Here is a 19099-nt window from a genome sequence, read left to right as displayed (position 1 = left end):
CCTGCACGTTACTAAATTTAATACGAAAATATTCATCTATTGCTGCCAATACCTGCATTCCAAAAACTTTAAAATTCTATGTCCCAACTATTTACTGGATGTAGTCCGAACAGTAATAAAATTGTGGTTATTGCCGTATGCCCGTTTATATGTTAGGCCCAGGAATTTATAATTTAACTAGTTCACCTATTAAGAGGGTCAATGTATTTCCAAAGTCTAATTTAAATCACATGAACACAGCATGTGGTGAAGTACCAACATTACAAGACTATTTAGAGTGTTGCAAATAAATCTTTTACATTATAATTTTAATATATTAATTACACATTTCAATGTACAGGTGATACAAATACGCTTTGTAGTGGTTAGTTACTGTAGTTTGTATTAAACATCAGTGGTCAATGAAGATAATTACATAAGGACAACACATGTCGCTTCAGTGCCTGCATAAACTTCCTCGAATTTCACTGTGAATGACTGATACAGCATTGTTTTAGAGACAGTTGAACAAAGCACAATACGATGCTTACTTATAAATTAACCGAACCTAACAAAACCTTTGCCTATCTAAATGAATTTTGGTATGTACATTACGCCATAGATCAGCGTTTCACAACCTATGGTATGCATACCACTGGTGTTAAATTAGAATTAGTGGTATGCCAGTGAAAAAGGGTGAGAACCCCTGCTATAGATGACAACTCATACTTTGTCTTCCTGCACACGGAAATACCAACATGATGGTTGCTTTAAGACATTAGATGGAATTACATCACCATTATTCAAAGCATCAAAGATTTTAAAATATTTTCTCAAAAATCCAATTTCAATAATTTCAAATCTAAATGTTAGAGAGGAAGGTGGGAGTACATGACAATGATATGTGAACAAGAATAAACACAGCAACACAATGAATATTGGCATACTGAGCTCTATAGTTACGTAAGAGAAAATGGAGATTCCCATGACAAGCAAACCCAGTCAATAAAATGTATAATCTTCCATGTTCTTTATGTGCTCTGGTATTTATAAATTCTCTGTGTAAAAAGAACATGAAATGAATGCATAATGAAAAGTCCACTGGTCCATCCATATATCTATCCACATTTCACATAAAGAAAACTATGAGGTTATTTTGTTTACTACAGAACTGAGCACCGTAGAACAGAGAACATGACTAGTTTCTACTATGTGGCAATGTTCCCATCCACTCAGCAATAATAAATAAAAAAATAGATAAAAATTACAAAAATACAAAACCACCCTTTACCAAACAGATTTTGATCAAAATTGGTGCTGACAGGCAACAGTAAATCTGCATGGTGAATTTTATTTGGTTTGTACCAGCTAAAGCCTACTTCAAAAAAGTTTCAATTTGAACTTTGTAAAATTTTGGGAAATTAATCCAGAAAATATAGAATAATTAGTCATTACTTATATTTTAGTACTTTTTCAACATGGTTTGAATTCAACAAAATGCAAGGCAGATATAATGGATGACTGTGGACATATCTCTACTCTTATCTTTGTCAACAACAGGCTTTGAGACAGTGCAGATTAGTAACCTGAATACCTACTCACTCCGTCAACATTACATGTCTTTGCAATAAACGAACATCATAACCAAGGTTACTCCATGTCCAGTCTTGTTCACATCATTCATAATTTGACATTAAATACATATACGGGACAAAGGGAATATTTAATTCACAATAACAGTCACTTGTACAAAATATGACTTCCTCTTCTATCTCCTGAAACATACATGTTGCACACAACATGTTCATATTCCAATAACTTAGAAAAATTCACTGAAAAATATCCTGACTTGTTTTTACCATAGCCAAGCCAACAGAACATGACTGGCCTCTAGTTTTGTAATACAATACCTAACACAAGTGCCATGGGCTCAGGTTAACTTTCAAGTTGAATGAAAACAAACGCCAGAAACGTGGCATTATAACAGTGAACCTGAAAAACAGTATAAAATAATAACGTTCAAAGCAAAGTAAAGTAGCCCTCAAAATGAAGTCTACAGATCACATGTGTTTCAACAGCTGAAGTTACTCTATACAACCGCACAGTATACAATTCTACTCTTAAATGAACACACAAAATCACTGCAATTTTTCATCACAATTTTCAGACACAAATGTATATACATATTATCATTTTAGAATAGTTGCATGCAAATCTTATATCATAGTTATTAAAAACATAGTCAAGTTATTCTGTTTTGGTTTTTTTATATGATGAGAGGGAAAAAAATTTCCCAACACATTCCATTTGGTTAGTTTAATTTCAAAGCATTCACTCTTCTCTCTGCTAATGTAAAGCATGGCAGGTTGTTCACAAAAACACTTTAACAACCCCCCCCTCCCGACAAAAAAATGTATAAGATATATTATATGTATTTAAATTAACTACTGAGATCCACACATTAAAGTATGAGAAATTCTCATATGCACAAAACAGTAGACTCCAATCATCTGGGTATATTAAGTGACAAGTCTATCTGAACAGTCTTTTAACCCACATTTGTGATGTACATCCAGTCTGTGGGATGCCACTCATCTCCAGCCTATATGAAGTTGGTGGTCTACAACTACAGTAAACTCATACTACGCTACAAGTTATACTCATTTCACAGAAACGAATCCAGCAAGATACCAAGAATAAAAATGCCTCCCGGTTCTGAACTGTGAAGCCCTGATCCACACAGAACCTACGTACACCTTCAAACAAATATGGCATAACAATGGTACTTGGAGTTTGCTTTTTCTCAGTCACCAACACCACTTTCATGTATGATGAAATTATTGACAATTATTAGCAAAATGGTCCCTTTAAAACAAAAAGTAATATTTTTAACATGGGATGCCATTTAATGTGACATGTTTCATGGGAAAATTAAAGAAGTCACTTTCAACATAAATATTGACTGTTATCCTTAGTATTAAGTAACAAAAGACATTATTACTCTATTGATTTCAAACAATAAGCAAGATAATTATTCAGCTATGGTTGGCATCTTTATATGTGTATGTATCTTACAAAGCTTTCACTGTGCACAAATATGTCACACTAACAAATGGCAAACCAGAGAATTCATCAAAACTTATTATTGTAAGAGATATAAAATGAAATCAACATTTCAATACTTCACACTTTTGAATCAAAACTCCATTAAACAATGGTTATTTGGACAGCCTATTCATATGATGAAATAGGCCACCTAGAAAATACATTTCCAAAGGAATCAAACCATAGTAAATGTTTTTACATAAATATTAAATTATTTCTGATATTTATTTCCAAAATAAGTCTCCTTTTATATGGAAGGAGGTGAGCACATAAACCTAGTGCTGACACACACTGCATCCATTTTCCTTAATACAGAAACAAAGTAAATAAAAATGGCTGTCTTCTGGATTGTAGCACCATGTAGTATGGTAGAAATTTACCAATATTTCAGGAGCCCATGCTGTCTCCATCATCGCCCTGATGATGATGGAGGCAGCATGGACCTCTGGAACATTGGTAAACTTGTACCAGACTACACAGCCCTACAACCCAGAAGACAGCCATCTTCAGACACTCTGCTATGAAAATCTCAAATCCTACAAAAATAAATAAATTAGGTTATTCCCAGTGCTTTATTTAACCCTTTATCTGCTAATGAAGTGCTACTAGTCCTTATATGTTTCAATCTCGTTGATGCTTCAAGGTTAGGTTTGCACTATATATGTACATATTCAAAGATAGCATAATCACACACATTTGATTTTCAACATTCTCTGCTCTGCACCTTGGACTCAGAGATCTCTCTTCTGTTACTCAGATTTTATGAAACAGTTCCTCTTGCACTGTCTACAAGACCACAATTGGCAGTTAGAAGGTTAACCGAGCATCTATTACATAAAATATATTTTGGAAACAAATAACCACCACATATTAAAGTTCACACACAATAACAAGAAATAAGTCCCTGAAATGATTATTTTTTAGCTACGTTACATCCACACACATTCATATTAAGGCATAATATATGATGATAATGACAATTAATAATCAATACAACTGTTGTTAAGAACTTTTACACTTCTAAACTAATAAATAAATGGGACATGATACGAAAGAGTTTATTAACTTCCTTAAATTTGGATAGTTCATGCAGCAGCCTAAATATTGTTAAAATTCACAGCACGGAGTAATGTTTATGCCACAAACAAAACACTTTTTATGATATCATTAGAATAATAAATAATAACTAAGCCATGTGCTTACTCAGAAAATGTACCTATTGCAAATAATGAGCAACCAGTTGTTACACTTTACACTTTGAGTTGTATAAAATGGCGACATCCAGCATTGCCTGTGTGAATACAGCTGGTCTGAAGCTCACAATAACGTTGGATAGTTTTCAACTTGTATAAGGGTTAACATTTCTAAAGGATCAACATCCAAGATAGTGGTTATGCAACAAGCACAGAGAGGTGTACATGTTCGCTATGTACAATGGTTCATATGTGCAAGATAATTCTAAACTGCTCTTCCTCACTTTTCTGTCATTAACGAAAGTTTATTCAATAATCTTCTGAACAGGGCACAAGTAGACCCATCTTCCACACGGCTTGATGGCAGCAACACCGAGCAGGCTTCATTCAGTCTTTTTAGGGCTTTTTATTTCTTTAATTTTTTTTATACTTTCATATTTAGGAGAAAAATTCCAACAACTTTCTCTGCAATACAGGGGTTGGTTATATTGAAATTGAAAGCCTTATAATTCTTACTCTAGATGAGGTTGTCTATAAAAGATGCCACCTAGAGTGGTTTGCCACCAGAAAAATAGAAATGTTCCAATGAAGAATTCCAGCAGTCCTTGTTACAGTCTGCCCAATACTGTTAACTTAAACTAGTCCTTCAACGTCTCGGAAACGAGTGTTGATAACTAACATACTGATGTCCAAGCACAGCAGCACAATTTTACAGACAACCTTGCTGTAGACTGTGATCTAAAATGGTACACTGCAGACTTTAAATGTTGAAATGATGTTCATTTTTCTACTGGTCTGTTAAGTCGTCAGAATTGCCAATACCTTCCTTGCAGCACGAGGTAGGTGGCAGAAAGCCATCGTCATACATCTGGACCAGAACGTTCGCCAGCATACAATGTCACAGATGCTATGTAGTTATTGGGCATCACCTAGCAACACAAGCATCAAACTTCAAACCACGTTTCCTGAAGTTAATTATAAAAGCCACAGCCCTCCATGCTTTCAATATAATGAAAACCCATGACAATAATCTCTGTTATTTGGCAACGATAAAATGTCAGCCTCACCTTATAAAGGATTTTATGATATAACACACAAGACTGCACTTCAACAGGTCCCAATGAGTCTGCAGTGATTCAAGTATCCAGTTTTATAAATAATTCAAACCAGAAGTCAGGCATCGTCAAATTTGTTCCAGTATTGGAATTTCTATATCCATTAACAAATCTTAAATAAACTTGGTACCAAAATTTGCAGTATACTCAGATTCAGGTTCTTCATATTTTGGGACATCAACATTAAATGGTATTAAAAATATATTAAAATTGGCCGTCAATCACAATATAAGATAATTAAAAGATTAAAATATCATTTTTTGTTCCTTATCGAGTACTCGATTTACATGTGGAACATTTACGACATGTTTCGGCTATCAATAGAGCCATCATCAGGTGTTATGTTATAAACTTTTTAACTGAATTACTGAATTTTGCTGATTTTTTAATGATTTTTAGTTTTCATTTTTCTTATCAATCTTATGATTGACGGCCAATTTTAATATATTTTTAATACTATTTAAATAAATCACGATATGACGCACCTACAATATCTTAACATTAAAATGGTTAATTAAACATGAAAAATATTTACTGGAAACCACTATCTAACATATGTAAATATAATATTTCATTAATCCTCAAATTGTGAAGGATGGGAGAAAAAAAAAAGAAGAAAAAGAAGAAGACATGATCATTCTTAGATAAGAGTATAATTCAATATAATAAAAGTTAAGACAAACAAAAATGTGTGCTTTGCAGGGTACACAAAAGGCAAGATTTTGTGGGTCATCCATTCTTTCATTCAATTATTTTGTTCCCCTCGAATCTACCAGAACATGCATATACGAACATCCCCTTCACTGTAATGACAGTAGGGTAGGCATATTTTGGAATGCCATTACAACTAATTACCTCAAATATTATATCCTGGTAACCATAGCAGAATGTTGAACCAAAAGGATTCGTGGTGTTGGTTGAACTAGCTCGGTTCAGTACCACTGGTCTTTCACTTGGCTTCAGTTGCTCCGAAATGGCATCCCATTTGGTGTACGCTGAGATCTGATACATACACTCTAATCAAGCAAGATACAGCCTGCTGTATGGAGCTCAGAGATACCAGACTCTCTTTATCATCACTTCTAATAATATAGACATCAGTATTTCACAAGAGTCTAATTTTCACTCTCTGACATAATTAAATCAGTGAACAAATCCATATCTGTAAATACTTCGGAGGTAAATGTGATGAAAAACTAACAACGAAAAACCACATACAAGTTGTTATTGCACAGGAAGGACAGAGAGTCAAAACTGAAACAAGTAAATACCAAATGATAATGCCCAAGAACCACTGAAAAAAATCCTGTGTTGAACAACAGATTTATGGCAATTAAATACATGAAGTCTTTCCTCACAGCTATCCTATTTCTGTGTCACAAAAATGAAATGGATAAAAAGTAAGATGGGTGACCATTTGAATAAACCCTCTGCTCTTCATTTTTCAAAACAGAAAATAAATTACTTTTTCACCTTCTTAATGAATGTCTGGCATAGCAAATAAATTTGTATGCAGTAAACTAGAAAAATTATATTCATTCTCTTGTGCATGCACTTGTTATTTTCAGTCACATAATTTTGATAATTCTGCCCTTAAGAAAGCTTATGTAAAATAAAATTACCATACACACAGATATGCAATGTGTCTACGTATGCAAACATCTCCACTCATGGGAACTTGTAGCACTTCTTTACAGAAAAGCATCTCACCATAATAGATCCAGGAGGTGAGACATCAATAAGCTGTCCAGCATCCGAAGATTGCTGCTGTCTGGAATCTGGGGGAAGAGCCAGATGGAATTCACAACGGTGGTACCTGTAATAAAACTGTAGCTTAATTTATCTCAAAATCTTTGTTTATGAAGATGGCTGTCTTCTAGGTTGTTGTGCCATGTAGTCTGGTAGAAATTTACTGACATTTCCAAGGTGCTTGCCACCTCCATCATCAGGGTAATGATGATTGAGGAACCAAGCACCTTGGAGATGTCAACAAACTTCTATCAGACCGCATGGTGCAAAACCCCAGAAAACTGATTGGAATGAAAAATCAGCATTATCCCTATCAGAATTAGATCTCATTGGTAGTTATATCTGTTACAAATTTTTAGAAGTATTCCTACACATCTTCCACCTATGGGTAGATATTTCATAATTATTGTGGAAGAACACATCAGAATTAATTTCTTTAACTTTCTAGATTCTTCTACGTTGTTGTATACAGTCTGTTTTTGGTGAAAGCTGTAGCTCTGTACTTGCCACTTAACAGTTTATAAGCTGTCATCTCAGAATCCGAGAACCATTAGCCCGATTTTGACATATTTTGTATCAGAGGTACCTGCCCATCTGCCATGCCTGTTTTAAGCCATCTATAAGACAGCATCAAAGATTACCATTCAGAAATTGTAAACCACAGACAATAACAGCAAATGTAATGGAAATATTACGTACACACATTTTTCGATTTCTTCAAATATTCTCTCCTGTAAAAATCCATTATTATGGCATAACGCATGGTGTTAAAAGCACAAAAAAATTGATATTGTATCTTACAATGGCAAGTGTCTTCAGCAGCGTCCATTATGTGTAAAGGAACTTGGGAATATTGACTAGATTGAGGGATCTCACGAGAACAATCCGCCATAACAGAATAGTGTTGGATGATGTGATTTTGAAACAATAATACAGTGACTGTGTTTATTGCCTTAATCATGACTGTCTTCCAGTTTCATACTCACATACCGTTTAATGCACTCAGTGGTCAGTCAAGCCTTCAGTGATATTTTCATATCACACTGGTCATTTATCTTAATTTTGCAGCAACATCCACATAATTAATCATAGCCGATCCAGGAAAAAATACATCTTTGAGCATTTCTTCACCTTTCAGGTATCTGCATTCGAGGAAGCGTTCATATGAAAGGATTATTACTACTTCTGATCAAACAGACTCAATGTGGACTCCACATCACATGGTACTGTGACATGAGGGATGATGCAGACAGAGAATAAAATGGATACAGCTGATCTTGAACACAAGACCACTGCCATCAGAGTCCAGTGTCTTAGTACCAGGTCCCATTATTAAGTAATAACACAATTCTGCAATTCTCTCACCCTTGCTTTGACCATTCAAAAATCAGACATTATTTTCAAACACATGAACGCCACAATTCAGTGCTTACATATTGAAATTGTAGTGCCCAGGATAATTGGTATGAAGGACAAACTTCTTCACTTTCTGCGTCTTAGCATCAAACAGAATATCCTGTAAGAAAACAAGAATTGTCATTAAGATGTTCATCCACTTCATCACAAGGAATCAGGTTAACTGCATTATGGGATACAACTTCACATTCCAATAAAGAAAATCTTGTTTTCATTTTGTACTTTTAGTATATTCAGTTACTATAAAAGGAAGCCCTCTGTATGTTTTCAAGCACGACTCTTACGAAGTAGTATGAACACACCATGCCAAGAGTGAAGTAGTTGTAGAAAAAGTCAGATCTTCGTGCAGCAACGCGACGATGTGCATTGGGACTGTGTATCTTCATCTTATCCTCAGCTTTATAAAATATACGCGAAGGTGCCCCAAGTGCTGTAGCCACATCCTGGCATGTATCCCCAAATAGAACCTCTCGACTTAGACACTGCTTGCGTGGCTCCAAGATACGAGATGAACCTGACAACGATAAGAGTACGCAGGTTTTAGTGCTGAACACTAAAGAGTTATGTATACTTGAGAAAGAAAATAATAATAATACTGCCCTTCTTGAGAAGTAAAATGCACATAAAGAAATTGAAATTATGAACTGTTATACAGATTTGTAATGCAGAATTCTCACTGTATGTAACATACCCTCTGTAAACAAATGCAGGCGTATTCCTGTGGTGTGAAGGTGTTCCCTCAATACCTCAGCTCGTTCCATGTACAAGTGATTATGATAACAACACAATGGCAGTGCTGGTGAACGACTTTCTGCAAGGTTGTTGCCGGTATACACAGATGTGCGTGACACCACAGGTGATGACCCATTTGGGAATTGAAGAGACCCCAGACCATGAGCATATCCTGGCTAAAAAAAGAAGCCTTAATGATGACCTTAACAACATTTGTAAATTCTGATACTGCCATTCTCATCCAACTCAATGGCACAATGTTCATCGAGCTGTTCGGAGTTATTCAGCTAGCCGAGAAATTCCATTTTACGAATTATAAGATGTTATACGAGGCGAAAGACTTGGATGGATTCATTAGAAAGTCTGAAAATGGACATGTGATTTTGAACTTGAAATCAAAGGAGTATCTAGGTTTTGTCAATATCAACAGTACAAAAATTTTGAAAGTACAATGAAAATTTCTGTGAGCACCATCACAAACCATCGAACCAGTCATGTTGAAGACTCAGACGCTCCTGCTAAGGTCAGGTACACAATGAATTAGAGTGCTAGCAAAATTAATAAACCTACAGCCCAAACACATCACAAATGAAAGTTACTCACAGCAGATGCAAGGAATGTTTTCTGTTGATCCATCTAATAATGTATGGAACATATGAAACACTTCGGAAACGAGTGAAAGTAAATGTAATGTCTAATAAAACTAATACTTCACTATTACTGTAGGATCACCATCAACATACTCTTAACAGCAAAAGAGAAGGAACTTTATCAACATACAAGCTATAAAATTAAGTGTTATGCAATAAAGCCAGTTCTACAAAAATGTATATTTATTCAAAGCTTATTTAACCTTTATTAACCAAGCATCATGTTTCGTTCATGGTCCAGTTAGCCAGGAGTCGTAGTAGCATAATTATAAAATGTTAGAGCCTGTCCAGCAGCTCAGCTGTAGAGAGGTTCACATACCCTATTCTGGCATGATAAATGTTAATAATGCTGATTCAGCTACAGAGATTACATGGCGTCAAATGAGCAACGATGATGATTATGTACGATGAATTTGCAATGATGGACAAGAAAACTAACACAGCAACTCAGTTTGAAGTTCGCCCTTTATAGGGCAGTGGTAACTGTGTCTAACACCTGCTGTAAAGTTTGGTAAGTCAGCTTTTTGCCCACACAGTCTTCATGAATATGATATGGATTTCAAAATAAACAGCACAAAGGTAAAATTGTCTGTTACTTAAATAAGCACACCATGCAGACACATGGGGTAGTGGAGGGATAACTCCACACATTCTTAAACTTAGCATTAGGTGGAAATAAGTGATTAGCTTCACACTGGTGGTCTATCCACAGTAGTTAAATGGTTGGGAGATGATGCTAACCACTCACCTCCATCTAGTAACAAGGTTCAGAATGGTTGAAGCTACAGCCAACTTCACCTTTACTGCAAATCTCATCATTCTTGTTTGGCACTTCCTACATTCAGTTGAAAATTTTCGATCTGGCACCTCAATGAAACACCAGTGTCTTAAGGTTAAGAAAATGCAGTTTCATAAACCTTTCTCTTAGCGAAACATGGATGACCTCATGGTTTTATCCAATGCTATGGCCACTATTCGTATCACATTGTGAATGTAGGAATTATGCTACTCTCCTTACTACGTAGTTCTGTTTCATTGTGCTACGCTGGTATTATTAACCAAGAACACATATGCTGAATGTTAACTTTGTATTTACCTGAAACTTTGATTCAACAGGGAAGCAAAAGGAGAGACCACGGAAGTTCAACACAAACAGCTGTTTCTCAGTGTCATAAACACCTGGGTGTGTTGCACCAAATGAATGCTCAATTTGCTCAATACTTGGTAAAACTTCTGGTGAATTGAAAGTCAGTCCACTAAAACAATAAAGTGCACCATCAGAGCATTTTAAGGTCATCATTCTTACTAAATTCAGACTCACATTCACTTTTTGTTTAGAAAGTAACTTACCAATATTTTAACTTTACAAGCTTCATGTTATATATTTCTATAATCTGAAAGAAAAGGTAAATATACTATATTAAAAATATGTAAACTATTTCTGAGAACAAGTAAAAATTTCTGGTGTACAAATAACTTAAAAAAGAGTCTAGTCAATCTCACCTTTAATCTTTGTACTACTGGATCAAATATCAATCGAATACCATCCTGTGGCAAACTTATTACAAGATCAACTGTTAATGGATTCTGAAACAAACAATGTCACAAAATATAACTCCTTTCCACAAAGCAACTTTATACACCAGCAATGGTCACATGTATTATACAGAATGAAGTCAGATAATTGACCTAAGTTTGACAAATTTCATAATCAAGTAGGATATCTACATGACACATAGCAAGAAATCATAAATTTCTGCACTTTTATAAAAATTCAGCTAACTTAAAACAAATCTTGAACAAATTCTTACCATGTCACTGTATAAGACTTGAACACCCTTTATTATTCCCACTTGTGACTGAATTATGGCTACTGCCTGTGAAAAGTGCATTCCTAGAAGTAAAATACAGAAGACCCTTCAACAACCAAGAAACAAATTATTTATAATTCTAGACATTATTTTGTAATGTTGCATGTATGATGCAACAATTAAGAATATAACTACCACTAATAACAAATGGACTCATAAGGTGATGATGATTTAATTAAAATATTTTTATAACATTCAGTGAATGTCACAAATCAAGTGTTTAAAAACAAATGCATTAATACGCAAATAATAAACGTAAATATGAAAAAACCTTACCTAAAATAAACTCCCACTGTTCGCATCCTAGAGACCTTTCTGGCACTACTTCAAGTTCTAGCATGTCTTCAATGTACACTCACTGAGGTGATGACTTTATTTTTAAAGCAGTGTCACAATGACAATCAAAATGCTAGAAATATTTATTTTAATACGCAGCTCCTTTGTCTGCTCCTTCACAGCGCCATCTTGATTGTTGTATCTCTCAGCTGTCAACGAATGACGTAAGAACAGCTGGTGAGTATGAAAATATTAGTACTCACACTTGCACTGTGTATTTACGTCGACAGTTAATCCATACAATTAAATTTGTCCTAACTAACAGAACTGATGACTTCTGTTTTTAATCCTCGCAACATTATGCTTTTATTATCTTGAGAAGGAGAATTATATTCTATTCTCATCCTTCAGGCAACAGTAATTTTGAGTTGAACATACACACATCACGCCACTGATAATGCGTTCAAGACAGAACAAAACGAGCGAACGATATGACTTCAGGCACGACGATCAGATATTAGGGGATATTTCCAAGCAGAGTCTCTGCAACACGCGCTCTGCATGAAGTGAGCACACTTTAACATTTTTTTTTCAATCATGCTTCGAGAAAGTCATCAATTGTAAGGAATTTTTAAGAAGCTGAATAAAATTTCTGATTCCATATCTGAAATGTTTGTAAAATAAATAATGCATGTGCTGTACATGTGAAGAAAGTATCGCAGTTTATGGAATTGCTACAGTAACCTGCTGTAGTATTATGATAACGCCAATGTCACCTTGCCATCGGAGAGTTGAATGGACTTGTACACGTACATCTCGCTATTGTCCTTGCACCGCAATGTCATCTTTTTTTTATTATTCGCTAATTTAACGCCTTTCTCATGTGTCGCGACCAGCTGCATTAAAGGTGTGTAGAAGGTAAAGAGCATAACGACTTGTATTAGGACGCAATCATGGCATACTATTTATGTACTATTTATTGATCGTTCCATCTAATTCAGTCAGTTACGTAAAATGAAAAGCTTTTTCTCTTTCCGCGATCCTGATGAGTGCACGCGAACTTTGCGACTCGAAAATGAGTTGAACGTTTCTTTGGGATATGGATGTTTGTCCTTCATAGAAGGAAGAAGGCTTTGAGCAGGTGAGACAGCGGCTGGCGCCAGGGGTTCCTAGGGCCGTAACGGTATTCCATGTTTCAGTTGTCTGTATATGTCGTGGTTTACTGGTGTGAGGCCTGTCTTCGAACAAGTCCTCGTATTTCTTCGGCGTTTTTTTTTCATTACATGGTATTCACTGGGCACTTGTTAAGTCTAGTTTCCAGAAGAGATAACAGTGGAGGCACATTTACGATTTACAATTTGAAAGGGGAAAAATAAAAGCTTTTTTGAGTTCATCTCAAACGTCAAGCGAATGCGGATGCTGAAGACGAAATTTTCCTTTGTTTTAAGACAAGACCAAAGCCAATTCCGGCAGTCGAAACATGACGTAAACAGCGCTACTGGCAATCGATACTGGCGCCATCTCTGCCTTGCAAGCGAAATCAAATGAAGGCGATGACTCCGACTTGTTCCTTGTGGCAATCGTGGGTAAGTCAGTAACCTACACTACAGACTGATGCGAGCGCCTCTGTCTTAAACCTCTGTAAACATATCAAACGTCAAAATAACATTTGAGTTTCCGTGACGCGTCAACAGGAAACACTTGTTACAACTTCATCGTTTTCGTGCGATCCATACATAACTCCTTTAAACTTATACTTTAAATTGGCATAAAATTGGGGCATTCATTAGCAAATAAAAAAATGTGAACGTGCGCTAAAGAAATACTAGGAGAAATGTGTGCCATAATATTGGCTAATAAAGCAAGATTTAAGTAAAGATGGCGACTACTGTTGACAATAAATGGGAAATGGCTTGCTTAGATGAAAACGGTCAGACAGAAAAGTAAAGTACAAACAACTTGTCTTAGGTTAAAGTTATGAGTTACCACGTGGAATGCAAAGACATTTATGACGACGAAAGGCTGGGAATATAAATTAAGAACATTTTTACAGAAACGTAATAATTTAATGATGTAAAAATATGGAAGAAAGTGTTACTGTCCTAATTTAAGGTGCTGTCGCGGCAAGGACTGAGGAAAACTACGAAATATTTACGACAGCCTGTCTCCGGGACCGAGATTTAAAACCGAGACCACCAGAATACGAAGCAGGAGTGCGAACCACTCTGCCGCGACGTTATCTGATACTGCATATCTCATATCTTATTTGTGTTTTGTCTTGTTACAAAATCCGCAAGAAATTAGAACATTTCACGTAAATTATTATAATAACACTGCAGATATGTCAACATATCTTCCATCCGGCAGAAAAGACTGACGTTTTGAAGTTGTGTAGTATACAACAATGAGAGAAGTGGGGAAGATATAAGGCTATAAATACTTCAAGGCCAATATCAGATAAGCCTGTCACATTGAGTAATGGACGATTTCACTAAGCGCCAACAAAAGTGCATCGCTGCATTGTTGTCAAAAATTGATAGTAAATGTATCACACTTAATTTCCAAAATTGCTGTTACATGTTAATGTTCCAGTTTACATTATTTACTAAATGAAACAGAATTTGTTCACAAATTAAAAGTCTTCTCTGCCACACTCTGTATTATCAACACGTGGCACAGGGCCCAGCTGTTTTTTTTTCGAGTTGACGTCCACTCTGAGCGTTGACATTTCTGAAGATTCTTTTTCCAGCAGATTTTCGAAACCTTTTGGACATTTAGTGAGACTCCTTGGAGACTTCTATCTGCACAAGACAACAAAATATATCCACGCGTCGAGTAGAGATTTGAACCCACGATCCCGGTGATTTTGTGGTCAAGGCCCGTGCGTTCGACAGCGTTATCATCAACCACAGAACAGAGCGAAATAAAAGCGACCTTGATAAAAGAAGAAGAAGAAGAGAGTGCCTTTATACGTTACCACGTGAGTCGTCCATGATTTGTTAACGCCTTTGGTTTACTTGTGAGTTTTCTCTGAATCAGAACATTTCTGTTCTCTGTGAAGATAAGTCTTCATTCTCACTGCTACATCCTTCGTGTTTTATTTTAATTAAGAGTCGTTGCTGTCTAGACAAGAGCGCGAGGGGAAGTCGAGAGCCTCCGACACAGCCGACGGGAAAACAGAAAGGGACAGTTGTGCCACTCTACGTCGAGTAAAGTGAAGACGGGAGAAGCCAACGTTGGCCTGCTGAAATGAGTCTCGTCATACAACGGTAAGCCAAACAAACGATTATGCTCCGTATTATGCACGAAGTTCGCGAATATTGGACAGGGATCGGTCAGTTGTTTTCTTGCAAACCTTAAAACATATGCAAACGCTGTCAAATATGAATTCTTAAAAACCTGAGTGTCTCATTTTTAATAGGTTATCTGCAGTTTAAATTTTAAATAAATTACTGTGGACACAGGATGATGCCGGATAGATTTGTTTGTTATAAGCGCAAAATGCAAACATTTAATATATAATGAGACGACAACGTATTTTTATGTCCGTTCATATATTTAATCTCTCAAACGACTTGCGAATTTCAATTAAGACTGTTTATTGGTGGTCTACTTACGGACTTAATTTCATATAGGCCCACTTTTTATCTAATTTTGCAACAACAAAAAAAAAGCTGAAATCGAATTGTATCAGCTTCTTCAAAATAGGCAGATCGTACGAAATGCGTGTGCCAACTAATGCAATACGCAAAGCTGACGTTTATTGCTTTCGTCAACAAACTTGCAAGGACATGACTGACAGAAATTTGCAAAACAAACTCGGGAAAACGTTTGAGTCTTATCTGAAATGGAGATGACTTTAATAGCTTGGCGTGTGACCCGTCAAAGTTAACGAGAATTAACTTGTTTTGTGTTGGAAATTAATACAATTTATAGCATCGGCATCTCTGAAAATCGCATTGAAAATATATTTATAAAATAAATGAAATTGCAAAAATACTTTCGCGGAAACTGACGCATTAATATAAAACCGACTGTCTGACTCCAGCCAGACTTTGCCCCTGTTGCCACAAGAGTGACCACCGTCACAATTTAATAATAATTTCTCCGCATCGCATTGGTCAAGTGTCGTTTTGCCTTCGCCATTTCAAAATACCTTACCATTTCTTCAACCTACCTTTACCAGAAGGGCGATCGGACACTGCCTGGGAACCTTCACAGCCGAAAACTTTATCTGTTTCTCCCTCTAAATTTATCGTCTCACACTACTCTCTCTCCTCGGTTTTCTTCTCTCTCATTCGTTCGTGCATCACAGTGTTAAAAGCATCTCACAAGACGGCACCTTTCCGATGCCTACACCTGTACAGGACAACAAAAAGCAACATGCAGTTAGCACTTAATAGACATGTTCGGCAAAAACTAAGGCCAATACTCTTAAAATTTCTGCTTGGCTGAGAGAACAACTAAAAATTCGGACATGCCCCGATCGGGATTCGAACTCATGACCTGTGTTCGAAAGATTACGACCTGAAACCAGTTTCTTTAATACCCGTTGTGTAATATCAGAAATATCTGGCAGGAGAAGTATGTCACAGCTCAGCAAAACACGAACAAAAAAAAGTATTTGTCTTACTTTTCCTGGTTCAATGGTACTCCGAACACGGGAACGCAGCAGAAAGCTCGCGAGGAGCGTAAGCCTCAACTAACTGGCTAAGCAGAAAGCTCGCGAGGAGCGTAAGCCTCAACTAACTGGCTAAGCAGAAAGCTCGCGAGGAGCGTAAGCCTCAACTAACTGGCTAAGCAGAAAGCTCGCGAGGAGCGTAAGCCTCAACAAACTGGCTAACAACGCTCGACTCTGCTGTGTTCCACTGTACGGAGTAGCAATGAAGAATGAAAATAAGACAGAAGACTTTCCATCTTCGTTTTTCAGAGCGTTCGTCCCTGTGGTAATTCGAAAAGGAAAAAAAAACAGCACTAGAAAGCGCACTCAGTAAGATCAGTGAGTCCAGGGAGCTTTCAGTTTGTATGATGATAATGTACGTATATTGGATCAACGGGTTCAGGAGATCACAGATAAAGACGCCATACGCCATACATCTAACACAAACAGCTGCCTGGTGTCATGGTCACCACCAGATCCTGGAGTTAACAAGCAAAACAATACAATAGGAAAACTACAGCGGCTTCTTGATCACACCTATCGCTTTTCTTTATTTCAAAATGGAGCGAAGATTCATTGCGGATTTGCAATATGCTGATGTGATGCAAATTCTGTTTGTTTCCACATGTTTAGATCGACAAAATATGTAAGATTGGATTTGAGGTTTTCACGGCGGTGAGTCCGAGGATAGCTCTCTTCTGAATTGTAATACACTGATGATGGAGGCAGCAAGGACCTCTGAAACGCTGTTAAACTTCTACCAGACTACACGACGTTACAAGCCAGAAGACAGCCATCTTAGATATCTAAATTTTCCGGGATAGATATTTGTTCCTTATTTTGTAATGGAATATATGTATATGGAATCATGTTGGTATGCCCGATTATTTGTGCCCCGGTATTAACTTTGAACAAACTGGCTTACTATGGTGAAACTTGGTATGAAATTATGCCACTCGCAATCACCTCACCTTTGCACCTTCTAATTTCTTACCATCAATAATACCACGACACGACGGCCGTGCGAACGTCTGAGGTGGGAGCGACATTATTGCCACATAACGTAGGCCCTAGAAAGAAAAAGTATCTTAGAAAAAACGTCCAAATTCTGTTGGGCGTCATACATTTGTAAACTGTCAAGCAATAATATGGTGACCACGCGAAATTCATATTTAATGGAACTGCGAATGTAAAATTTTCAAGAGAAATACAATCATAATTACAAATTCTTATTTAAGAGTTTTATAATTTTTATTCTCTCCAAGTAACTGCCGTAATGTTACCTTAAAATAGGCCACGGCTGCTTCCCATTTACTTTCACAATAATACAATTCAATTACCTCAGCAGTTAATACGGCGTCTTATACTCGAACGTCAAAAATATTATTCTATGAAACGTCGCCTTCGAACCCTTGAATATGTTTAAACCCTTGATTATGATGTTCTTCTGGTTCGAAGCACAAGCGTTCCACTGGCCGAGATTCAAAAAGCAACCAGCAAACCCTGACCATACTCAACTGATCAGCTGTTCACACTGAAAATGTTACCTAGGTCTCAGGATGTGGGTTTAGCTTGTTAGTTGTCTGCCGATACTGTTGACTGCAGTTCTTGCCAAGTGCCATGTCAGTTTGATGCATAGACCATCTGACTGGCAACGTAAGCTCACGAATATTACCTTAGAAGCAAGAAAAAATAACGTTCCGAAACTCAGATAGCACAGTGAATGGCTACGGGCTGAATGTCCCGCGTGCTGAACCCAACCCAAAACGAGATAAGCGTGATAATGACCACTCAGTACCAAGGAAAGCCGGCGTTCAAAAAAGACCTGCGAATCTTTTCCTCGATGTTCCTAAAACGCCTCCACAACGCACTGTCCTTAATCACGAGGGCAGAGGAATGTCCGCTTGGTTTCGTGACTTCCATATGACCTTCACGTTTATGTGACATCATTTTGCCAACCAGGTATTTACGGTTTGGCAGAAATAAGCGAGAAAAGATATGACCTTGAGAATTTTAAAGAACTGTATCTCGCAAACTATTGGGCCAATCTTGTTGTGACTTCCATATGATCTTGACATTTACGTGACCTCGTTTTGACATGAGTGTGGTCAACCAGGTATTTACGGTTTGGCAGAAATAAGCGAGAAAAGATATGACCTTGAGAATTTTAAAAAACTGTATCTCGCAAACTATTGGGCCGATTTTGTTGTGACTTCCATCTGATCTTGACCTTTGCGTGACCTCGTTTTGACATGAGTATGGTCAACCAGGTATTTACGGTTTGGCAGAAATAAGCGAGAATATATATGACCTTGAGAATTTTAAAAAACTGTATCTCGCAAACTATTGGGCC

The 19099-nt window shown here is 36.7% G+C and overlaps 2 protein-coding genes across 4 annotated transcripts in view; one reads left to right on the top strand and one right to left on the bottom strand.

The window, feature by feature from the left end:
* Positions 1 to 1683: 1683 nt before the first annotated feature.
* On the bottom strand, positions 1684 to 17804 carry LOC110829147 (PHAF1 protein CG7083). 3 transcript variants are annotated; one of them, XM_022062567.2, is made up of 13 exons: positions 17741 to 17803; positions 16264 to 16445; positions 12087 to 12295; positions 11751 to 11833; positions 11443 to 11526; positions 11290 to 11354; positions 11036 to 11195; positions 9249 to 9465; positions 8860 to 9071; positions 8575 to 8657; positions 7103 to 7208; positions 6248 to 6394; positions 1684 to 5206 (listed from the first exon to the last, which is right to left on the bottom strand). In XM_022062567.2, exons 3-13 carry the CDS (start codon positions 12148 to 12150, stop codon positions 5138 to 5140), a joined length of 1290 nt encoding a protein of 429 aa, XP_021918259.1. In that variant the 5' UTR covers positions 12151 to 12295; positions 16264 to 16445; positions 17741 to 17803; the 3' UTR covers positions 1684 to 5137. The 3 variants fall into 3 exon arrangements, with proteins under 3 accessions (XP_021918259.1, XP_087199109.1, XP_087199110.1); XM_087342983.1 differs by having other exon boundaries at positions 11290 to 11333; positions 17741 to 17802; XM_087342984.1 differs by lacking the exon at positions 12087 to 12295 and having other exon boundaries at positions 17741 to 17804.
* Pepck1 (Phosphoenolpyruvate carboxykinase 1) overlaps positions 15132 to 19099 on the top strand; it is a 29804-nt gene continuing 25836 nt past the window's right edge. Inside the window, exon 1 of the mRNA XM_022062565.2 lies at positions 15132 to 15355. Coding sequence (XP_021918257.1) covers positions 15336 to 15355 — 20 coding nt within the window. The 5' untranslated portion in view covers positions 15132 to 15335. The remainder of the gene's footprint in view (positions 15356 to 19099) is intronic.

The sequence above is a fragment of the Zootermopsis nevadensis genome, unplaced genomic scaffold (genome assembly GCF_977971745.1).
Source record: "Zootermopsis nevadensis isolate Lab colony 2312 unplaced genomic scaffold, Znev_1.0 Znev_ptg000004l, whole genome shotgun sequence".
Classification (NCBI taxonomy): domain Eukaryota; kingdom Metazoa; phylum Arthropoda; class Insecta; order Blattodea; family Termopsidae; genus Zootermopsis; species Zootermopsis nevadensis.
This window is presented reverse-complemented; position numbering and strand designations above follow the sequence as displayed.